The 24317-nt window shown below is 36.9% G+C and overlaps 1 protein-coding gene across 1 annotated transcript in view; it reads left to right on the top strand.

Moving 5' to 3' along the window:
- Brr2 (U5 small nuclear ribonucleoprotein l(3)72Ab) overlaps positions 1-24317 on the top strand; it is a 570943-nt gene that overhangs the window by 518075 nt on the left and 28551 nt on the right. The window contains exons 37-41 of the mRNA XM_090384330.1: positions 7346-7422; positions 13224-13311; positions 15383-15504; positions 15767-15910; positions 19561-19898. Coding sequence (XP_090240456.1) covers positions 7346-7422; positions 13224-13311; positions 15383-15504; positions 15767-15910; positions 19561-19898 — 769 coding nt within the window. The remainder of the gene's footprint in view (positions 1-7345; positions 7423-13223; positions 13312-15382; positions 15505-15766; positions 15911-19560; positions 19899-24317) is intronic.

Below are 24317 nucleotides of genomic sequence, written 5' to 3'. Positions count from 1 at the left end.
TGGCTAAGGGTTTGGTTACTTCCTTTGCTACCTCCTTTTATATAACTGGATAGATTCCGTCCACCCCAGGTACCTTCCTTATGTTTAACTTCAACAATTTCTCCCCCACTTTGTTCTCAGTTATTACAAAATCACTTAGCTCCCTGATACCATTTGATAAACTTCTGGCACTCCCCTCATTGAATAACTCCTCATGTGTGAATGTAGATGCAAAATACTCATTCAGTTTATCAGCTACCTGAGCATGATAATCAATAGTCAACCCATCTATGTTAAGTGGTCCAATCTGATTCATCCCTTTCCTTCTAGAGTTTACATAAGTAAACAACTCTTTACTGTTTTTCTTCATATCCTCTGTCAAAGATTTCTCGTAATCTGCCTTCGCCTGCCTAACCTTCTTTGTGACTTGATTACAGTCTAGTTTATATCTGCCGTAGGCTTCTGTGTCATCTGATACTTTATATGCATCCCATATATTTTTCTTCTCTGCCACGAGACTCATTAATTCATCTGACATCCATTTAGATCTGAACCTTGAATAGTATTTCTTAGTTGGAATGAAAAGCCTAGTAGCCTCCAAGATTAAGTCCCTGAAGGCTTCCCATTTAGAATTCAACGTTGGTAACATCATCAGTTGATGCCACTGTACAGAATTTAAAAACTGTCTGAGATCTCTGTAGTCACCTTTACGAAAGCAAAAGCCCACATCAGTACATTGTGATCACTGTTACCCAGTGGTTCTTTTATCTGCAAATTCTTAATGCATGAATTGTCACTGCTGATAATCAGATCAAGAGTATTACTCCCTCTGGTTGCCTCTTGGACATATTGCTGTAAAAAACAGTCATCCAATAAATCCACAAAAATCTTGCTAGTGTTGCAAGTGACCAACCCACAAATTCCAGTCAATATCTGGAAGGTTAAAATCCCCCATTACAAGACAATCTGATTTACTGGCCCACTCTATTTCTCTGCACAATTGCTCATTATACCCATCAGATTCATTAGGCATATAACACACACCTACTCTCATGTTTCTTTTCCCAGTGTTTATTTCACCTGGTCTTGGCTCATTATAGCCTTAGTTGCTAATGAGCCAATAAAATCCAAACCAAACCAAGCTTATTTCACACTAAACAGACTCGACACTACATTTTCCACTACTTCAGTTGGATGCACTTCCTTATATTTTGTGTTTCTTAACTAACAGCATAACCCCCTCTTCCCTTCCTGTCCTGTCTATCCTTCCTGTACACATTATACTCCCCAAATTCCAATTCTGCACTGTTTACATCTGTGTGACACCACATCTCTGATATCCCAACAGTATCTGCCTTTGATGACTGACTAGCACTTCAAGCTCATCAAATTTATTAACTATACTCCTAGCATTGGTGTACATGCACCTGTTCCTACTCTTGGTTACCCTAACACAGCATGGTGCCTCAGTAGCCAGGTGGGAAGGAGCAGCAGCAGTGCATAGCACACACACTTTTTGATTAGACTGGGGTTCGAGCCTGTCACCACCAAATACGGAGGATGTGGAAAGGTCAGGGAATGACCAACCGCATATCCCGGAGCAATATGGCTTTAATTGCTAATGCTCCTAAAATCCAAACAACAACAACAATCTAACACAGCCCATGTATTTACTTGTTCCACTATGACTCCCAACAGTCCTGAAAAAAAAATCTACATTACCTTGCTTTCCAGGCTGCTGCTCATTCTAATCGAAGCTGTGCAAGAATGAATTTTGCCTCTGCCTGCGGCCACTGTTAACCTTTTAGTCTGTGTATTCCCCCCCAAGCTAGCAGTTTTCTGACCCACCTAACACTGCCTTGATGGCATCAGGAAATATTCTTGCACCCTTTCTATTTAAGTGTACCCCATCCCTGTAGAAGCAGTCTATCCTGTCAACAAGCACAGACAAGGCTGAAAAAATTTTACCCCTTGAGCCTTGCACAATCTCTCGGGCAGAATTGCAGACACTTTCACATTCAACCCTAACTCACGACTTTTTTTTTTTTTTTTCAACATTGACCTGTACTTTCTGAGTAAATGTGCAGATCTCTTACTCTTAATGTCATCAGTTCCAACATCAGTACCCCTTGAGCCTTGCACAATCTCTCGGGCAGAATTGCAGACACTTTCACATTCAACCCTAACTCACGACTTTTTTTTTTTTTTTTCAACATTGACCTGTACTTTCTGAGTAAATGTGCAGATCTCTTACTCTTAATGTCATCAGTTCCAACGTGTACATCAGCTTTTGTGCCTTTAAAAGATGATATCTGCACAACGTCATCAACTCTTGCCCCTCACAGGCATACCCTGGTCCTGTTCCATCTATCATATTGTAGTTTATACTAATATTATTTTTTTCTCTCTAATATTTCTTTTGTTTTTTGAATACATTTTTATCAAGTTATTGGGAATTAAAAAAATAGGTCGTAGATTTAACTCATCACTGATATAGTGAGTAATGGTTATACCAAGGAAATTTTGTCAATCCATTGAGATGCTCGTAATAATGAAGTTCGACTGTATATTGAAAACATTTATTTTCATTTATGTAACATATCCCTTCCAAAATACATATTTTATTTGTCAAAAATTATCTAAAAGATGTTTTAAAAAGCCGTAGAAATTGTGCCTATTAAAAAAAAAAAAAAAAAAAAAAAAAAATTAGAAGTTTGCAATTATGTCAGCTTGCACAAACAAACTAAATAAAGAACATGTGCAAGTCACTATACTGTAAAATCTCAATGATTGCATTACATTATTTTACATGATTACATAATTACATTAAATTGAGTAACTGATTAGGTTGGATCAAGTCAGCATGAGCATTAAACAAAATGTACATAAACCACTGGTACAGGATGCTATAATTGTTAATTAGCATTAGCATTAGTAGAGGCATTTGATGCAAGAAAGCAAGCTTATGCAGCATCAGCCAAAAAAAAAAACCCACTTCCACTTCACCCCTCTGTTCGTTCAAAATACCTGTCCAGCTGAGCCTTAAACTTATTTAGGCTATCAACCTCCACTACAAGGGATGGAAGTCTGTTCCACCAACCAACCACCCGCTGGCTAAAGGCAAATTTCCGCACGTATATCCTACATCTGTCTTTCCTCAATTTGAATTTATGCCCTCTCAGGTGATTTTTCTGAGCTAGAGGAAGAATCCCATCAGCATTGAGCATGCTTAAACCATTCAAGGCTTTATACACCTCTATCAGATCACCTCGCTGGTGCCTAGTCTCCAGACACTGTAATTTGCAAAACTTAAGCCTTTCTTCGTAAGAGCACCCCTTTGTTCCATTCACTAATCTTGTTGCCCTTCTCTGTACTAGTTCCAGCAGCTCTACATCCTTCTTGAAATGAGGCCTCCAGACCTGTATACAGTACTCTAGGTGTGGCCTGACCATTGCCTTATACAATGGAATAATCACCTCCTTATCCCTGCTGGAAAAATTCCTGTATATCATTGACAATACTCCATGAGCTACTCTTGCAGCCCGTCTGCACTGCTCAGAGAAATTCATATCTGCCTGCACAATCACCCCCAAGTCCCTTTCATTCTCTACCACTGTCAGTGTAGTACCACAGAGTTGATACGTTGCTCTGGGGTTGCTTTTTCCCATGTGTAGTACTTTACATTTGTCAATGTTAAACTTCATTTGCCACCTCTCAGCCATTCTGCTCAACCTTTCCAGATCCTGTTGCAGCAGCATAGTGTCAGTAGTGTCCTTGACAACCCTGCCAACCTTTGTATCATCTGCAAACTTGGACATTAAGCTTGATATACCATCATCAATATTATTTATAAATACAGAAAACAATAATGGACCCAACACTGAGCCCTGAGGGACTCCACTAATAACATTAGTCCACGATGAGCAGTGTCCATTGATTACCACTCTCTGTCTTCTCCCCCTCAACCACCCCTTTATCCATAGCAGCAATTTGCCTCCAATGTCACACTGCTCCAATTTGTGTAGCAGTCTTCCATGTGCAACAGTATCAAAAGCCTTTCTAAGATCCAAGTATATAATATCAAAGTTATTCCCTGCATCCAGTTCTTTTGTGACTGCATCATAGTATCCAATCAAGTTGGTCAGGCAAGACTTCCCCTTAACAAAACCATGCTGTGTCTGAGCTATAACTGAAGTCTTGTCTAAATGATCCTGCAGTGCTTCTTTAACCAGTGCCTCCATTAATTTTCCTGGAACAGAAGTTAAGCTCACAGGTCTATAATTACTTGTGTCAGCCTTTGATCCTCCTTTGTGAATTGGGGTCACATTTGCACATTTCCAGTCTATGGGTACCTCCCCTGAGTCCAAGGAAGCTCTCATAATTATGGCTAAGGGTTTGCTTACTTCCTTTGCTGCCTCCTTTAATATAACTGGATAGATCCCATCCACCCCGGGTGCCTTTCTTGTGTTTATCTTCAACAGTTTCTCCTCCACTTTACTCCCAGTTATTTCAAGATTCTGTAGCTTACTGCTAGAGTTGAATACACCTCTGGCATTCCCCTCGCTGAATAACTCCTCATGTGTGAATGTCGATGGAAAATATTCATTTAGTTTGTTAGCTACCTGAGCAGGATCATCAACAGTTGACCCATCGATATCAAGTGGACCAATCTGATTCATCCCCTTCCTTCTAGAGTTTACATAAGTAAAGAACTCTTTGCTGTTTTTCTTTGCATCCCTTGCCAAGGATTTCACGTAATCTGCCTTCGCCTGCCTAACCTCCTTTGTAACTTGGTTGCATATCAACTTGTATCTATCATAGGCTTCTGTGTCATGTGTTAATTTGTAAGTATCCCATGCATTTTTCTTCTCTGACATATGCCTCATTAGTTCATCTGACATCCATTTTGGCCTAAACCTTGAACAATATTTCTTAGTTGGTATGTAAAGCCTAGTAGCTTCCAAGATAAGTTCTTTGAATGCTTCCCATTTTGAATTTGCTGTTGGTAACATCATCAGTTGGTCCCACTGTATAGAATTTAAATACTGTCTCAGTCCATCGTAGTCGCCTTTACGGAAGCAATAACCCTTCCCTTTACCCCTAATGGTAGTTACCTCTTTGAGTAAATCACACTTCAGCACACTGTGATCACTGCCACCTAGTGGTTCATTTATCTGCAGATTCTTAATGCATGAAGAATCACTGCTGATAATCAAATCAAGAGTATTACTCCCTCTAGTTGCCTCCCGAACATGCTGATGTAGAAAACAATCATCCAATAAATCCACAAAAGCCCTGCTAGTGTGTGAGTAACCAGCCCCCAAATTCTAGTCAATATCTGGGAAATTAAAATCTCCCATTATAAGACTCTCTGATTTACTGGCCCACTCTATTTCCCTGTACAGTTTCTTATTATACTCATCAGAGTCATTAGGCCTATAGCACACTCCTACTCTCAATTTTGATCTCCCAATGCTTATGTCACACCAGACTGACTCGACACTGCACTGTCCAGCGGTGTCGACTGGCTTCACTTCCTTGGATTTTATGTGTTTCTTAACTAATAGCATAACCCCTCCCCCCTTCCTATCCTGTCTATCCTTTCTGTAGACGTTGTACTCCCCAAATTGCATTTCTGCATCCCTTATATCTGTGTGACACCACGTCTCTGATATCCCAACAATATCTGCCTTTGATGTTTTGAGCAATACCTCAAATTCATCAAATTTATTTACTAAACTCCTAGCATTGGTGTACACGCAAGTATACCTGCACCTGTTTCTATTCTTAGCTACCCTAACACAACCCATGTGTTTACTTGTACCGCAATGGCTCCCAGCAGTCTCTGAAATACCATGCATCTTGTTTTTCAGGCTTCTGCTCATTCTAATAGAAGCAGTGCAAGAATCTCTTTCACCTCTGCCAGTGGCTACTGTCAATCTATTGGTCTTTGTCTCCCCCCAAGCTAGCAGTTTTCCGACCCACCTAACACTGCCTCGATAGCATCAGCAAATATTCTTGCACCCTTTCTATTTAAGTGTATCCCATCCCTGTAGAAGCAATCTCTCCTGTTAACAAGTACAGTCCAGGCTGAAAAAAATTCTACCCCTTGAGCCTTGCACAATCTTTCCAGGGCCGAATTGATCGACAAGGCTCTCATCATATACTCCCTCCTATCGTGTCTGGGCAGAATTGCAGACACTTTCAAATTCAACCCTAATTCTCGGCTTTTGTTCAACAGTGACCTGTACTTGTTAAGTAATTCTGCCGGTCTCCTTGCCGGTCAACTTGAGAAATTTATTTCCAAATAGCTTAATTTGTTTAGTTTTATGCTTAAGGAAGTGTATAAAATTTATTTTACATTAAATATAATCCCTCATTATAAATTTTCTTTTGAAACAAACAAATGAATTTCATCTAGGTGTAACACATTTTCAGTTATCAACTCAACCAATTAATAATTGAGAGAAGGTTAACCTTGAACCAAGTCAAAAATCACCATAACAGTGAAGACATTATCATCTGATGAAGACATGATGATAATGTCTTCACTGTTATGTGAAGACATTATGATGACTTTGATGACTTTGTTATGATCCTTGTACAGTTTAACAAAACTGATTATGAAATTTTGCAGTAATTTCAAGATTTTACAGATTTCAAGCCCTGTAAAGAATTTACAATGTCCATCTGTTAAGAATAGCAAAGTTCCTTTTGCTAATTTTATCAGAGTCGAGACAGGAGATTCATTTGGTAAGAATAACAGTTGGTAGAGAAGCTTAAATGTCTTTCTTTAGATACAGTCTCCGGACCAATGAAGGGGAGCAAAGTCAGGCTCTCGAATGTTGACTTGCCATTAACTCGCCATAGTTGACTGCACATATTTTAGCACACTCCTTCAACTGATCAAGAAGAATCAAACCCTAGATATAAAAAAAATTAATAAATAAAAATCTGTTCCTTCCCAACCTTTAAGATGTCAAATATACTTCAAATGAGAATTCTAAATATTCTTCAGTATAAATCAGAACAAAGCATGCTAAGTAATTTAATTTGAAATTCCTCTCATCTATGCTTTACCTATATTATCAGGAAAGTTAATTAGGGATTAAATAAGCTGATTACTTATTATTTGGAAGCATGATATTTTGCTAAAAACAGTGAAATGTCACATTTGAAAAATGTATCAATACCAGTCTTTAATTTGAATTATACTAACTTGCATTAATCACCAAAAGAAAAATTAAAAATGCATATAGTAGAGGGAGGTTTTTAAATGAATTTGTAATTTGTTGACTCACTGTGTTTTTCATATAGATTAAAAATGTTTGACGTTCTACTGCTAAATAACTTTTTATTTCTACAGGTGTTACACATCGTCACTTATCTGATCATCTATCTGAACTGGTAGAAGGTACACTTAATGATTTAGAGCAGTCTAAAGTAAGATAAAAGGGTTTCTTTATATATATATTTTTTTTTTTTTTTTTTTGAGATCACGCTTTACAATAATTATAAGTTACCATTAATCCTTTCAGAAATTGAATTGATTGCATCAAGTTCCTGTGTTAGCACAGTTTCTTGAAATTGATATATGAACTATATTCTTGGTGGCTGTGGTAATATGGCCCAACCCCCACAGTGAGGAACAACAAACTATTCTATTGTAATAAAAGATGAGCTTAGCTACCTCTTAAAGTTTTCACTATATGCCACCATGAGTAATATTTGAAATCTGATAATTGTACCAAATGTGTGAATACACATTGGAGTTTGAAAGAGGAAGAATTGCAAGTTCCAAGAGACTAGTGCTCCCCCACCCCCAGAACTGAATACATAGACTGACAAACTGAAGGCAAGACAACCATCCATTCAGGCTGGCCAACCTTCCCGATATGGCCGGATTGTCCTGATTAGAACTTCAAGTCCCGCTACCTGATAATTCCATAATTTGTCCCAATAAGAAAAGAAAAAACTATTAATTTATTGATTTTATGTATTTTTAATTAATTGTTATTGGAATCTAACAGATGTGTTAAAAATTAATTCTAATAACAAGAGAAAAATGAGGATTGAGACATCTTTTTTTGCTTTGTTGTTTTAAATTACATGTATAATGTATAAATTTATCTATGCCAACATTATTTTAGTAATAATTCTCAAATGAATTTTCCTTTTTTTTTTTAAATTGTTAAAGTGAAATAATTTTGAAAATTAGATTTAAAAAAAACAATAATAATCATTTAAGATATTGTAAAGTACAGGAATAACCGCATTGAGATGCTTCATCAGAAAGAGTTTTCAGCTTAATGAAAACTGCTTGGTAGAAAGAGAGAAACCGCCTTTTATTAGAAAATTTAGAAGCCGAACTTATGGTGAAAGAAAACTATAACATGTCCTGTTCAGAATTTAAAAACATTTTAAAATCTTCTGAAGGAGAAGAAATTTTAAAACTAATGAAATCTGAAGAAAAATATATAAAGTAAAAGTAGCCTTCCTCGCTATTTTTAAAATAACTGTTATAAATAATATTATAGTTTTTATAGGACAAATACATATTGACAACAGTCATGTAACAAATAAATACTATGACTGACTGATTGATAAAAAATGTATTTTAATTGTAATTTTATATTTTTCTTTTACTTTTTGAAGGAGAAAATGCTATACTACACATTTCATTTCAAGTTTCCCTGCTTACCAATTTTCAAAATATGGCCACCCTGCATCCATTACAAATGATGCACTGAATGTTGGGAGGGGCTGTTGCATTTAATGCATGCCAGTAGGAGATTCAGTATAATGAAACACCTCAGAATAAATATGACAGAAAATCTCCTCCTAATCTTGTAGGATAGTATGATGTACTTCCTGGTTGGGATATAACACCAGGGATCCAAGGCAGCATCCCAACCTACCCTGCATTACTGAAGACTGTGATAAATGTTGCTATTGGATAGTCAAAGGCTGAAAAAGCATACCATGATGTTTCCTTATGTACTATGCCAATATGAGATTTGGCATATTATGAATACAACTGGAGGTTTCCATTATGCATTTTGTCAATAGAGCATGTGTGGTTGTGGCAGTATTCACAATGAGAGGTCCAAAATATTATCAGATAGATTATCACATATAAACATATTTCACAAACTGTGTGCATCTTAAGTCATTTGATTACACTGAACAACAATGAAAATTTATTTAAATAGAAAGATGGTAGACTTAATGTATTTTTTAAGCTGATTTTGATTGTTCTAATACCTTTTTATTCTCAATTTGCAAAATATTTCATATTTTAGTTTATATTTACTTAGATTTGGGTTATAATAATGGGATTTCTGACTTCTGGAAGCATCAGTTTTTAAGGTCTTGCTGCAGTGTTCAATAGACCTTTTTGACTGGATTGTTGACTCTTTAGGTTTAGAGTGTAGATTTGTGGCCTTAACTGCCTTAATGTTAAATCAGAACAAGCAGAACAAACAAGATTGGGTAAAAATAACTTTTATTATCTTTTGCCCACCCTAATGGTTTGCCAGGGATGACATAGAAGCAGCATTGTTCTAATTGTTTGATTTCAAAATTAGAGATGACTATTTATTTAGGAAAACTTTCGAGCCTAAAGGCAAGTAAGGCTCCTGGAATTTGGGGCATACACCCATTAACTTTGAGGGAGGTGGCCAGAGAGTATATTGAACCATTGAGGTTAATTATGAGGATATCTTTGGACTCAGGTGAGATTCTTTTTGATTGGAGAAATTGTCAACATATCGCCAATACATAAAGGAGGGTTCAAAGAGTGAAGTCTGTAAGGATATTATCATTCTTCTCTTTCTTGATGATTCCTCTCTACTTCTCTCTCTCTCTCTCTCTCTCTCTCTCTCTCTCTCTCTCTCTCTCTCTCTCTCTCTCTCTCTCTCTCTCTCTCTCTCTCAGGGTAAGTCGGGAATTGTTTTTTGGCTGGTGCAGCATAAGCCTCAGGCTTCCTTGCACCATATGGCTAATAATAATAACTACAGACCAATTAATCTTACTTCACTGGTAGGGAAAATCTTTGAGGCAGTGATATAGAGTGCAGCAATACAAGAGAATTTAGATAGAAATGGAATTCTGAAGGTACCCAACATGGTTTTGTTAAGGGAAAATCATGTTTGACTACAACAGTGGTTAGTTATTTTAAGACAATTTACTCATGAGCTGGATGTAGGAAATAATTTTAGTATTATTTCCATTTTCTTTCTTTCTTTCTTTTTTTAGTAAAGCACCTGACTCAACCTTCATGAAAGGTTATTGTATAAGCTGGAACATGTTGGGATTAATGAATATTCTTCAGATTGGTGTAACGTCAGGAGTAGGGTCCCCCAAGATCAGTTCTTGGGCCACTGTTGTTTCATAAATGACATCGATGAAGGGATAAAGGGTGTGATGTCAAAATTTGCAGATGACGTAAAGATTGGGACAGTCATTAATTATCAGTGCCAAGCAGCATTCCTTCAGGATGACTGAGTAGGCTTTAAGGATGATTAGAAAAGTGGCAACTATATTTTTATGCAGCAAAATGTAAGGTCTTATGCTTGGGGAATAGCAACCCCAGAATAAATTATACACTTGATGGGGCTGAATTAAAACAGTAGAGAAAGAAAGCAATCTGGGAGTTATAATGCAGGCAGATGTGAAGTTTTCTGAGCAGTGTAAACAGGCAGCCAGGGAAGCCCATGGTGTCCTATCAATGATTTATGGAACATTATCCTGTAGAAATAGAGAGGTCAAAATCCCACTATATAAGGCAATTTTAAGACCACATTTGAAATACTGTATATTTCAAATGTAGTCTTATATAGAGAGGATTTTCCTCAAAAGAGAAAAATCCTCTCTTTGGATCTGTTCAAGAAGCAGGGCAACCATATGGGGAAAGGCTCCGATTATGTGGGTTGCAGGAGCTTGGCAACCAGGCACATCAGAGATGACCTGATTGAGGGCTATAAAGCTCTGAGAATGGAGTTAGTAAAATGAATGAAGGTGGAATTTTCACTATTATAAAGAATTCCAGAACTAGTGGATGTAAATTCAAATTATGGGGGAAAAGGTTTAGACTAGGTTGTAGGAAGTTTTCTTTTATGCAGCAAGTTGTTGATTACTGGAACAAGTTGCCTACTCAGGTTTGAGGCCGACAGTTAAAGGTGAACTGGATAGTTACCTATGCGAGGAGGGAAGTGCATAATTTGCATTTTCTTATCTACTTTTTTTTTTTTTTTTTTTTTTTTTGAGGGGAGCCGTGTTTTAGTACAGCAAAAGCCTGTGGCTTCGTTGCACTATATGGCTGATTCTAATATCAATATTTTCACTTAGAAAAGCAGTCATATTTGCAAAGTTTAGCTGACAAAGTTTATAAAATGTGGTTTCAGTGGCTGTTTCATATCTTTATTGTGTGAACAACTTTCTCACTCAAAAAAGAGAGAGAGATTAGCTGGGGAAAAAATGTTTTGATTAACAAATGGAATAATTCTTACTATAATTTGTAGATAAACTTCCCTAGTATATGTGAATAACTATCTGGATGTCCATCTTTTGGTGGGATGCCTACAGTCATGGGCAAGAGAATGGTTGGAGGAAAATTAGTTCACTTATCCCCCGCTAGGGGGGAAATGGCATTGTCACCGATCTGTTTTCCATATTGCTATGCATATGTGGGAACAGAATGTGGCACAATGGTGGTAAGCAACAACTCTCTCTCTCTATGAGATCAATCACCCCTGTAGAAACTTCTCTATGTAAATGGAAAATACCACGTGTGTTCAATGAATGGTGATGAAATTTGAGGAAATGGGTGTTTGGCAGAACCCATTTCATCATTTTGTTTTGTTTTTTGCAGAGCAAAAAACAAAACTTGCCCTATTGGTGCTTGATCAGTTCAGGGCACACATAACAAAAAATACAAAGAAGATTGCTGCAGAGCAAAAAACAAAACTTGCCGTCATACCAGGAGGCTTGACATCCCAGCTCCAACCACTTGATGTCAGCATTAACAAACCCTTCAAAGCTGCCGTGAGAGACGAATGGAACCAATGGATGAAGTCTTCTGGGGACAATTTGACACCAGCAGGAAGAGTTAAGAAACCAGCTATAGGAGAAGTTTGTACCTGGGTGAAAGGATTCTGGGATAATATCAAGATTGAGATCGTTGTCAAGTCATTTAAGAAGTGTGGCATTTCAAATTCCATAGATGGAACTGAGGATGAGGCAATATATGAAGACAGTGATTCGTCATCAGACACAGATGAGGACAAGCTAATGGATGGGAGTTTTGACAGTGATGAGGAGTTATATGAATTTTATGATGAATAAAACTTGAGTTCAATAACTTTATGTAATACATTTTTTTTTTTTTTTTTTTTCAATTTTCAGGCCCCAAAATTAATGTGCGTCTTATACATGGGGAAATACGGTATCTTTACTCAAGACAAGGCCCACTTCGCTTTGAACAGGAGCATGAATACCCATAACTGCCACATTTTTCATCCAGAAAACTCGTGTGTGGTACATATAGTTCCAGTACACTGCCCAGAAGTAATTGTTTAGTGTGACTTCACCACTTCCTGAGTGGGAATAAGGTCTAAGAGCCATTTCAAAACCTTTTGGTCATTTTTAAAATTTTTAGCCATCTTAAAACTTTTTGGAGTAATGAAAACTCACAATATTAATTTGTAAAACAAATGCACTACAATACATTGTTAAGGACATAATGTTAAAATTATGAAACACCAGATGTCCATATCATTTAACTTCTCTATTTGTAATTAAACATTACAAATAGATAAACCAAATGATATGGACATCTGGTTCCTTTGTATGTGATGAATAACAGAAATGTAAACAGATCAAAAACCCTTACATCAAAGATAACTACTATCCTTTATTGATCTAAATTTTATTCATCACAACAAGGAATCAGATAATTCCAAAATGTTTGCTTATCCTTTTCAGATGTTTTATTAAATTTTGATAAATTATTATATCTTTACATTATAGTGTAGTGTGTTTCTTTTACAAATTATTTCTCTCTCGTTGTTAACAATGGCCATCATATCTTTCATATTGATTCACAAAATTAAGAAGTAAAATCTTTTAATACCCCTCCTTATCTTAGTTGAAATTATTATGGACTAGTAGTTGAAATAATTATAAATGTAGACTAAATTATATAAAATGTAAAGATCTGTAAATTACTACTTCTTGTTCCATAGTGTGTCAGCATTGAAGATGAAATGGATGTTTCACCACTGAACCTTGGTATGATTGCTGCGTACTACTACATCAACTACACTACTATTGGTATGTAGAATTGTTTATTTTTTTCTTGAACACAGTATTCAATAATTTTGAATATTGTGTTCAAGAGTATTTTCACCCACAATTTCAGTAACCCTGAACTGCTGTGTGAAAAATTGTTTGATTAAAATTATTAAAACCTGTTTTGTTATAAATAAATGAAGTCAAAATCTTTTATTTTCAAAGTATTATATGAGGTTTTCTGTATTTATTTACTAATTTGTTTTGTTTTGCGTAATGGTATATGATTTTAGCAGTGCAATGTGAATAAATGCATAAAACTGAATTTTTAACTATCATCAAACAAATCCAAGGAGTAATATTTTTATATAAAAATATTTGTAAAATAATAAGAGGAGTTTACCTCAATGTAGTATGTAGAACACTTCCGTATAATACTCTCCAAAATTAAAACGAAAAAATCGAAAACTTACATTAGAGTAAAAAATAAATAATTAAAAGCCAATTTAACCCAATTAAAAATTTAAAAATTCTTTTATTTTTAATTGTGTTAAATTGGTTTTTAATTATTTATTTTTTACTGTAATGTAAGTTTTAAATTTTTTTGTTTTAATTTCTGGAGAGTATCTCTGGAGTAATTTCTGGAGATTTGAGATACATACAAGGTTTTTATTTAAGTGATCCTTCCTTCTTCAAAGTATTTCTCTCCCGCCAGTGATATGCAGTGTTCCAATGTTCCTGCCACTTCTGAAAGTGTCACTGGAATCTGGAATTCTTCAGCTGTGAGCTGGTTGAATTCCACTGCCATATCCTGTTGGATGAATGGAATGTCACCAAATTTTTGTCCTTTTTCGGCTTTTCTTCGAGTGTCGAAAATAAAAAAAATTGCTTGGTTAAATCATGGGGAAATGTGAGATGGATATGGGCATTCCAGGGTTGTTGTTGGTGGTGGTTTTTTTTTTTTTTTTTTTTTTTCTTCTCTTCACTCTCTCTTCTTCTTGCAGGACATTTTCATGGTGGAAAAATTATCTACCATTTCAAATAATTGGTGGTGTTTTCTCCTAACTCTTTACTTCTGACTATTCTGAATATCTAATAAGTTGAACGGAAAGCATCAAAAGACCAAACTAACAATTTGTTGGTTTGCTCGTTTGATGTTTTTTGTGACATTGTAACAGAAAGAACAGTTATTAAAGTAACAGAGGAGAAAACATTCATTAAACTATAATTTGCTGACTCTGTTAATAATAAATAATGTCTAAAATTTCTGAAGTGCTTTCAATTTCCTTATTTCAGTCAACAATATCTGTAATGCTAAAAATTACAAGCAGAATTATTTTCTCATTTAACTAAACCTGTTATGCTTTTTTTTTTTTTTTGGATGGGATAATATGGTGACATCCACTGAGGCAACCGAAATTTCATTTTAGGGCCATAGCCCTACACCCACATTTTGTCGATAATAACAATGCACTTGATGGACTTAGTATCCATTTCCACCCTTCTTTGCCATTTCTTTTCAGATTTCAGTGGTGAACCTTCTGGTCTTCGTTCAGATATCTTAAAACAAATTTTGTTGTACTAGATGCATGTCAAGGATTTTGGCCGAAATCACATGATGGGATCCAAAGTAGATTCCCAGTCCATCAGCAGTTTCTCAGGTATTTAACTGCCAAATCAGAACAGAATTAATTTTTTCTTGCACTTTAGCACCATTTCATCACTGCTTTAAGTTGAAGGTCAACCTGAATAGTGGTCATATTCTCTAGACCCTCAGTTGTTCTGGAAGTGCTTCATTCATTGATAAATTGAGTTGACAGCCTTACTTAAGCATCATTAAATGCAGTTCTTGACACTTGGAGGATTTCCACTCTGTTTTTCCCCATCCCTCTAACAAAACTTGTTACATGATTGAACATACACATTGATATTACAATTGCAACAGAAGCTTAAAACATGTTTAATGTAGAAATCTTTCTCTCTGCTTACTCATCACCTTATCCCTTTAACCCTACTGCTTCTGTTGTTATAAATAGAAAATTTCAATCAGATTATCAGACCTTTTTTTATAGTTGTATGGATCTACTGACAGTTTTTTTTTTTTTTTTTTCAGAACTGTTTAGCATGTCCTTGAATGCTAAAACCAAAATAAGAGGACTTATTGAAATTATAAGTTCAGCAGCAGAATATGAAAGTGTACCCATTAGACATCATGAGGATAATCTACTCCGTCAAGTAAGTGTGGTATATGAAATGTATATTTGATTCGGTATGTTCTATACTTAATTTTGCAAAAATAATATTGGTTTCTCTTATTCCCTTAACTCTTGATAAGATGAGAACCAAGTATAAAGTCCCTTCTTGCAACTTGGGCATATTGCAATATATGTACTAATTACAAGAAAGGCACTGAAAAAATTATTTCATGCTTCTGCTTTTTTGTTTATGAAACCTGCCTTTAGAATTTTTTTAATTACCTTTTTGTTTATTTATATAGCTCTCCAATCGTTTGCCTCATAAGCTTAATAATCCGAAATACAGTGATCCTCATGTGAAGACTAATTTGCTTTTACAAGCTCACTTATCACGAATGCAGCTATCAGCTGAACTTCAATCTGATACCGAAGAAATTCTAAGTAAGGTAAGAAGCAATTTTCCCTCCTCCTCATTCAGTAGCAACTAGCCAAATAACCTTAAACTACCTATAAACAAATAAAAATATTTTAGTTCATTACAGTATGCTTTGTTTCTTTCTCTATTATCCCAAATTAATATACAGTTGTAATAGTACACTGTGCTGCCACTTTATTAGGTACACCTACCTAGTAGCGTGTTAAGCCTCTTTTAGCCTTCAAAACAGCCTGAATTCATCTAGGCATGGATTGAACAAGATGCTGAAAACATTGTGCAGGAATGGAGTATCATGCAGACATGAATGTGTCATGTAGTTCCTTGGGATTCGACGGAGGTGTAGGCCTGTAGCGAACAGCCCCTTCCAACTCATCCCAAAGATGTTCATATGATTGAGATCTGCAGACTGAGTGGGCCACTGCAGCAAAGAAAAGTTATTTTCATGTTCCTGGTCTTAGGTACAATGTGGCATTCAGACGTGAATCTATGGGTATCAATGGACCCAACGTGTGCCAAGAAAACATTCCCCACACCATAACACTGCTCCCACCACCTTGCACAGTATCGTCAGACATGACAGGTCCACGGATTCATGTTGTTTTCACCAAATTCTGAGCCTTCCATCAACATGATGTACCAGGAACTTTGACTCGTCAGACCAAGCAACTGTTTTCCAATCCTAGATAGTCCAGTTCTGGTGTTGCCATGCCCACAGGAGGTGTGCTCTCTTGTTCTTCATTGATAACAAAGGTACGTGATGTGACCGTCGGCTGTTGTAACCCATTCTCAACAAAGTGCGACTAGTGGTCTGTTGCGATATTTTGTTCTGCACACCAAGGTTGTATTCTGATGTGATGTGCAACATTGTGGCCCATCTGTTTGCTTGCACAATTCTAACTATCCTTCTCTGACCTCTCTCATCAACAAGTGATTTTCTTCCACAGGAGTGCCGCTGAGAGGATGTTTTCTGTTCGTTGCACCATTCTCGATACACCCTTGAAACTGTGGTGCATGAAAAGTTCAAGAGAACTGCTGTTTCAGAGATGCTTTGTCCACCATATCTTGCACCTACTACCATGCCACGTTCAAAGTCTATTAGATCATTCTTTTTCCTCATTCTTGCTACGATTTGTATGCTTAACTGATACTAGAAAGGTTGTTCTGCTGCATTTATACCCACAACTGTGGTTATGTGACTTGCAACGTTGTGGGACAAACCATTTGTGTGCACACCTAATAAAGTGGCAGCACAGTGTATATCACTAACAGAAATAAACAATTTTATTAGTAATATGAAATTTCTATAGCTTTTGACTTGTTGCTCAAGGACAGCATTTTATGAAACAGCTGTTTTGCTGGTATACATTGCACAAAAATACATAATTATTTTTCTCCTTGATTGCTGTTGGAAAGTGAGTAGGGATGTTAAGAAATACAGACTATAACCTCACATACAAAGGCTGAGGACATCGGTAAACTATCAATCAGCTAGCATAATGACAAGTAATGATGGAAGTCAACGACACTCTCTCTCACAAAAGTATACAATCGCATCATTCTGCAACTAGTTCTACCAGTAGAAGCTAGAGATTCTAACCAACCTCAGACTGACATTACTTCTCATATCATTTAATCAATGCTACTACTCAACCAGCTTAGATGTTAGAGGCAGATAAGCAACTTAGAAGTCAGGCAACCTCAATTGCATTTGTCCCCAAGCCTGGAACATGCAGAAATCTCAGATAAAAGTACATATGCTGACATTGTATTCTAGTCTCACCACCCAACTTGGCGACCAATTCCTAATGAATAAAAATAGCCATGCAACATTATATCCAATTTCAACAGATTAGGCAAGCATCAGTTGACATGGAAAACATGCCCTGTGACATAGAAAAACCATTAGACCACCCAAGAAGGTACAAAGTGATAACCCCCCCCTCCTAAGCTAACTCATTATCCACTAAACTATGAGGATAATAACCAAAGGAACAGCCGACCGGGCTAGCCGAGTGGGTAAAATACCTGCCCGGCAACCCAAAGGTCGCGGGTTCGATTCCCGCCTCGGGCTTGGATCAAAGTACTGCAAAAACCTTGGGAGGTGCAATATGGCCACAGAAGCCGATGCGCCAACAACTACCAAATCAAAAAAAAAAAAAAAAAAAAAAAAACCAAAGGAACACAACAATCCACCAGATGGAGGATATGGGCAAGAATGATTGTAAAAAGCAGATACCACTCTATCTGCTTTTTCAGTGTTTCAGTGATGTTAAAATCTTAACAGAAATAAAACCATGAGATCACATAGAGCATATCAAGAATGCCATCACCCTTAAGCTCATTAAACTACAGGACTATCTCAAGAACTTCTATCCTTGGTTAAACCAAGCAAAATCTGTGCAGGTGATCTTCTCTCTGATACTTCAGCCTACTCAGATACAAATCTCTCTTGAAGGATTGTAAATACCATGTGCCAAAACTCACTCTAACCTAGTCATTCATTGTCTTTGACACAAAACTAATCTCTGCACAACAATAAACTTCAATCCAAATTAAAAAAATCACTATCCACCTCATTTGTCCATCTTATCATATATCTAATTCCCAAAATTTATTCAAATTTCCAACTTCCCCAACACCAGATGGTAGTTTCTTCCAGCAATCAGTTACTCAGCCCTTGAGGCTTGTCACAGAAAGTTTTATAGTTATGACAAGCTAGAGCCTGCTACCTGGCAATCTAAAATGCTGATAGAACTGAAATTTGGGTGACACTTGCGACGAGTGGACCAAATTTTGGTGTAGTCTGGTCTTTCTGTGACAACCAAATCTTCTGCTTGCACCATTGTGGTGGAGGGATGTTAGTAACCCTAGATATAACTGTAGATATATGTGCAGGTCTTGAAATATGCCACCTAATATCCTGGAGGTGACCACCCAGGTTGTGAACCATTGTAAGCAGTGGTCAAGGGGTGAATGAGTCCACACCACACAGAGGAATGCTGCCCCTCTGTGTTACCAGGCAATTCTGGGTGGTAGATGACTATTGTCAACCATTGCAGTATCGCCATTTTGCTTATTGGAAGCTTGAAGTGGTGAAACCCATGTTTAGTCTCCAGAGCAAAACTCTGGCAACTCCCAATCTCTTCCATCAGGTGGTATGATTGATGTGTTTTGAAGTTATGATGGGCATCATGGTAAAATAAAATCTTCCTTACATTTCGATGGTACAGCTCTAAAGTGGTGTTTTCAGGCTGGCCACTGGACCGAACGTATTGGTAACTCTCAAAGAGGCATCCAAATCAAATCAAGCATACTGCCTCTAAGTAATATATGGGGAGAGAGGGGGTACTGTTGAGGCCACATTACGCCAAGGAGGTAATAGAAAAAAACGTATCTGCAAAAAAGCCTAAACCTCCCAAACACTTCCTCATTCATTTCACAAATATACATGGTCTCGGTTCCAGTCTCAATGATGTCCATTTCAACTCAGCCTGTTAAGCCCCACTTACATTTACTGGCAGTATCCCAATTATCATTTGGTTGAGCAGTGGTTGTAACAATAATACTTTCTCCAAAGAAAGTATTATTGTTACTTTAATCAGTATGTTATTTTTTTATTATTTTTTTTTTTGTAACTTGAATTTCTTTTCCTTTTTATAGGCTATCCGTCTTATTCAAGCTTGTGTTGATGTATTGAGTTCAAATGGATGGCTTTCACCAGCTCTTGCAGCTATGGAATTGGCACAAATGGTTACTCAGGCCATGTGGAGTAAAGATTCATACTTGAAGCAGCTACCCCATTTCAGTTCTGAAATTGTTAAACGATGCTCAGAAAAAAGAGTAGATACAGTGTTTGATGTTATGGAATTGGAAGATGATGAACGTAATAAACTGTTGCAACTAACTGATGCACAAATGGGAGATGTTGCTCGCTTCTGCAATAGGTATCCAAATATTGAACTCACCTATGAAGTTCAAGACAAAGACTCCATAAAAAGGTACGTAACTAATTATAAATATTATAATTATAAACATGTATTTTTTACTGTATGCTGTAACAAGGTGTAAAATGAAAATATTGGAATAAAATTGCCTTAGAAAAGAGAGAGAGAGAGAGAGAGAAAGAGAATATATTGTGTGAAATTGCAGAATATAGCTTTACTGTCATTACCCTTAAGTCCATATATGATTTGAAAAATATTCATGTTGATTCCAGTTAACAGTTGGTATGTACTGCTCATTAAGAGTACATATCATTAATTGAGTCTAAGAACGAGACTATAGGTGTGAAGACAATGAATTCTGTGGTTGCTGCAAATGGATGTTTTCTTTGAAATTTTATCATATTTTTGATTAGTAAACATATTATTTTGTGTTTTACAAATAGATTAAATAGGCTTAGTAGCGTCGGTTAGTCTATTTTTCAAATTTAGCTAGTGATTTTGTAAGTTACAATTTGCTACTCATACCACTATCGTATTGGGGTTTTGGCTGGAATATCATAGCGTAACCAGCACTGAAGAAGAATAGTAGGATTTTAATCACTTTTATGTGGGCACCTCGGTAGTAGCCAGGTGGTCAGGAGCAGCAGTGCATAGCACACGCTTCTTGATTAGACTGGGGTTCGAGCCCGTGACCACCAAATATGGAGGATGTGGAAAGGTCAGGGAATGGCCACCGCATATCCCTGGAGCAATATGGCCTTAGTTGCTAATGCTCCTAAAAACCAAAACAGCAACAACGTTTTTGGGCATATATTGTTTGTATTTAGGTAAGGATTTAAGTAAATTAACATTGTGATTGCTACGGTATAGTGTAACTTGATAGTGTGTGTCTCAAACTTGATAGCTAAGGAATAACATAAAACTATATTGCAGAATATGTATTACTGCATTAGCTTAGTATAGTATTGTATAGTCAAGTATAGTAAATTAATCAATTAAATTTATTAACCTTATTCATTTTCATTGTTAATTAATTACATAGTATTTAAACATAAATCATGCTGTGGATCTGTGGAAAACCGAATGGTGATTCTCCAATGTATCACAGCCTAAAAAAATGCGCAACTTGTGAAATGTTTGTGGAACTTACTGAAACGGAACATGATCTAGCTAAGGAGGATGTCTTTGTATGTGCTAGGTGCACAGAGTGTCAAGAAATTAGGCACAACTCAGCATTTTGATGGGTGTCTATGAGAGTTTGAAGAGTAGAGTAGGTGCCCTCGAAGGAATTGAAATGGGGAGCCCATCAAATTTTCAGCTGCCCAATAAATGCCAGAGCTCATTCTTGTATATCAGGTAACCTTCAGGGCAGAATGTGCTGATCTCACAGGAACTAGTTATTGTTGGTGACTCTATTGTTATGGAGACAGGAAATATATTGTGCAAAAATGATAGATGGATAGAACCAGAATATGTCTGCCAGGGGCAAAAGTTGATGACGTTGTAGAGCAAATATCTTTTAAGGGCAAAAAGGATGATATTGTCATACACGTTGGCAATAATGACATTAAGAGTAGGAGATCTGCGAACTTACTTAACAAGTACAGGTCAATGTTGAAAAAAAGTAATGAGTTAGGATTAAATCTGAAAGTGTCTGCAATTCTGCTCAGACACAATAGGAGGGAGTATATGATGATAACCTTGTCAATCATTTCAGCCCTGGAGAAATTGTGCAAGGTTCATGGGGAAGAGTTTTTCTCGGTGTGGTCTGTGCTTGTTAACAGGAGACATTGTTTCTACAGGGATGGGATACACTTAAATAGAAAGGGTGCAAGAATATTTGCTGATGCTATCGAGGCAGCATTATGTGTGTCGGAAAACTGCTAGCGTGGGGAGATTCACAGGCTAATATATTAACAGCAGCCACAGACAGAGGTGAAAGTGATTCTTGCACTGCTGGAATGAGCAGCAGCCTGGAAAACGAGGTACTTGGGGATTTCAAGTACTGCTCGGAGTCATCATGGAACAAGTAAATACATGGGTTGTATTAGGGTAACTAAGAGTAAGAACAAGTGCATGTATACTTGCATATACACCAATGCTAGGAGTATATAAATAAATTTGATGAATTTGAGGTGCTGGCGAAAACATTAAAGGCTGATGTTGTTGGAATATCAGAGATATGGTGTCACACAGAGAAAGGAATGCAGAATTGGAATTTGGGGAGTACAGTATGTAAAGAAAGGATAGGAAGGGAGGAAGGGTTATTAGTTAAGAAATGCATAAAATCTTAGGAAGTGCAGCCAGTTGATATGGGTGGACAGTGCAGTGTTCAGTCAGTTTGGTGTGACATAAGCACTGGGAAAACCAAGTTGAGAGTAGAATTGTGTTATAGGCTTAATGACTCTGATGAGTACAATGAACAACTGTGAAGTAGAGTGGGCCAGTAAATCAGATTGTCTTATAATGGGGAATTTTAACTTTCCAGATATAGACTGGAACTTGTGGATTGGTCACTCACACACTAGCAAGGATTTTGTGGATTTATTGGATGATTGTTTCTACAGCAGCATGTTTGAGAGGCAACCAGAGGGAGTAATATCATTGATCTGATTATCAGCAGTGATTATTCATGCATTAAGAATTTTCAGATAAAGGAACCACTGGTTGACAGTGATCACAGTGTACTGATGTGGGATTTACTTAAAGATGTAACTACCATCAAGAGCAATGGGAAGGATTTTTGTTTTCATAAAGGTGACTACAGTGGTCTCAGACAGTTTTTTTTTTTTTTTTTTTTTTTTCAATTCTATACAGTGGGACCGACTGATGGTGTTACTAACGGCAAATTCTAAATGGGAAGCATTCAAGGAATTAATCTTTGAAGCTACTAGGCTTTTCATACCAACTAAGAAATACTTTTCAAGGTTTAGACCTAAATGGATGTCAGATGAATTAATGAGACTCGTGGCAGAGAACAAAAATGCATGGGATGCATAGCCGACCGAGCTAGCCGGGTGGGTAAAGTACCTGCCTAGCAACCCAAAGGTCGCGGGTTCGAATCCCGCCTCGGGCTTGGATCAAAGTACTGCAAAAACCTTGGGAGGTGCATTATGGCCACAGAAGCCGATGCGCCAACAACTACCAGAAAAAAAAAAAAAAAAAAAATGGGACGCATATGATTTATCAGGAGACACAGATGCCTGTGGTAGATATAAGAGAGTCTGTATTCATGTCACAAAGAATGTTTGGCAAGCAAAGGCAGATAATGAAAAATCTTTGGCAAAGGATGCAGAAAAAAACAGTAACGGCTTCCTTACTTATTTAAACTCTAGAAGGAAGGGAATGAATCAGATTGGTCCAATTGATATTGACAGTTCGATTATTGATGAACCTGCTGAGGTAACTGACAAACTGAATAAGTAATTTGTATCTACATTCTTACATGAGGAAGTCTGTAGAGAAGTGGAGGCCAGAAGCTTATCAAACTCTGGCAGGGAGCTGAATGATTTTGTAATAACTGAGAGTAAACTTTAGGAGATATTGTTGAAATTGAACCTAAGAAAGGCACCTGTGGTGGGTGGGATGTATCCAGTTATATTAAATGAAGTAAGCAAACCCTTAGCTTTAATTATGAAAGCTTCCTTGGACTGAAGTGAGGTCCCAATGGACTGGAGATGTGCAAATGTGTCCCCAATGGACTGGAGATGTGCAGATGTGTCCCCAATTAACAGAGAGGGATCAAAGGGCGTCACGAGGAATTACAGACCTGTTAGTTTAACTTCTGTTCCAGGGAAAATAATGGAGTCATTGGTTAAAGAGTTGACACAGGATCACCCAAGACTGCAGTAATAGTCCAGACACAGCATGGGTTTGTTAAGAGGAGGTCTTGTCCAGTTAATTTGATTGGATACTATGATGTAATCCAGTTCCTTTGTGACCACATCATAGTATCCAGTCAAATTAATTTGATTAATTTCGATTAATCAAATAATTGATCGAAATTAATCAAATTAATTTAAATAATTTTAATATCATACACTTGCATTTTAGGAAAGCTTTTGATATCGTTGCACATGGAAGACTACTGTACAGATTGGAGCAGTATGGCATTAAGGCAAGTTGTTAGAATGGATAAAAGGATGGTTGAGTGGGAGAAGACAGAGTGGCAATCAGTGGCCACTGCTCTTCGTGGACTAAGGTTATTAGTGCAGTCCCCCAGGGTTTGTAGTTGTGCCCATTGTTATTTTCTGTATTTATTAATGATATTGATGAAGGTATATCAGGGTTAATGTGTAAGTTTGCAGATGATATGAAGGTTGGCAGCATTGATAATGACAGTAATGATAGTACACTACTGCAACAGCATATGGAAAAGTTGAGCAGATGGGCTTGAGAGGTGGTAACTGAAGTTTGACATTGACAAATGTAAAGTACTGAATATGGGTAGCAGTAACCCTAGAGTAACATACC

Source organism: Mastigoproctus giganteus, chromosome 11 (genome assembly GCF_048544385.1).
Source record: "Mastigoproctus giganteus isolate SK-2022 chromosome 11, ASM4854438v1, whole genome shotgun sequence".
Classification (NCBI taxonomy): domain Eukaryota; kingdom Metazoa; phylum Arthropoda; class Arachnida; order Uropygi; family Thelyphonidae; genus Mastigoproctus; species Mastigoproctus giganteus.
This window is presented reverse-complemented; position numbering and strand designations above follow the sequence as displayed.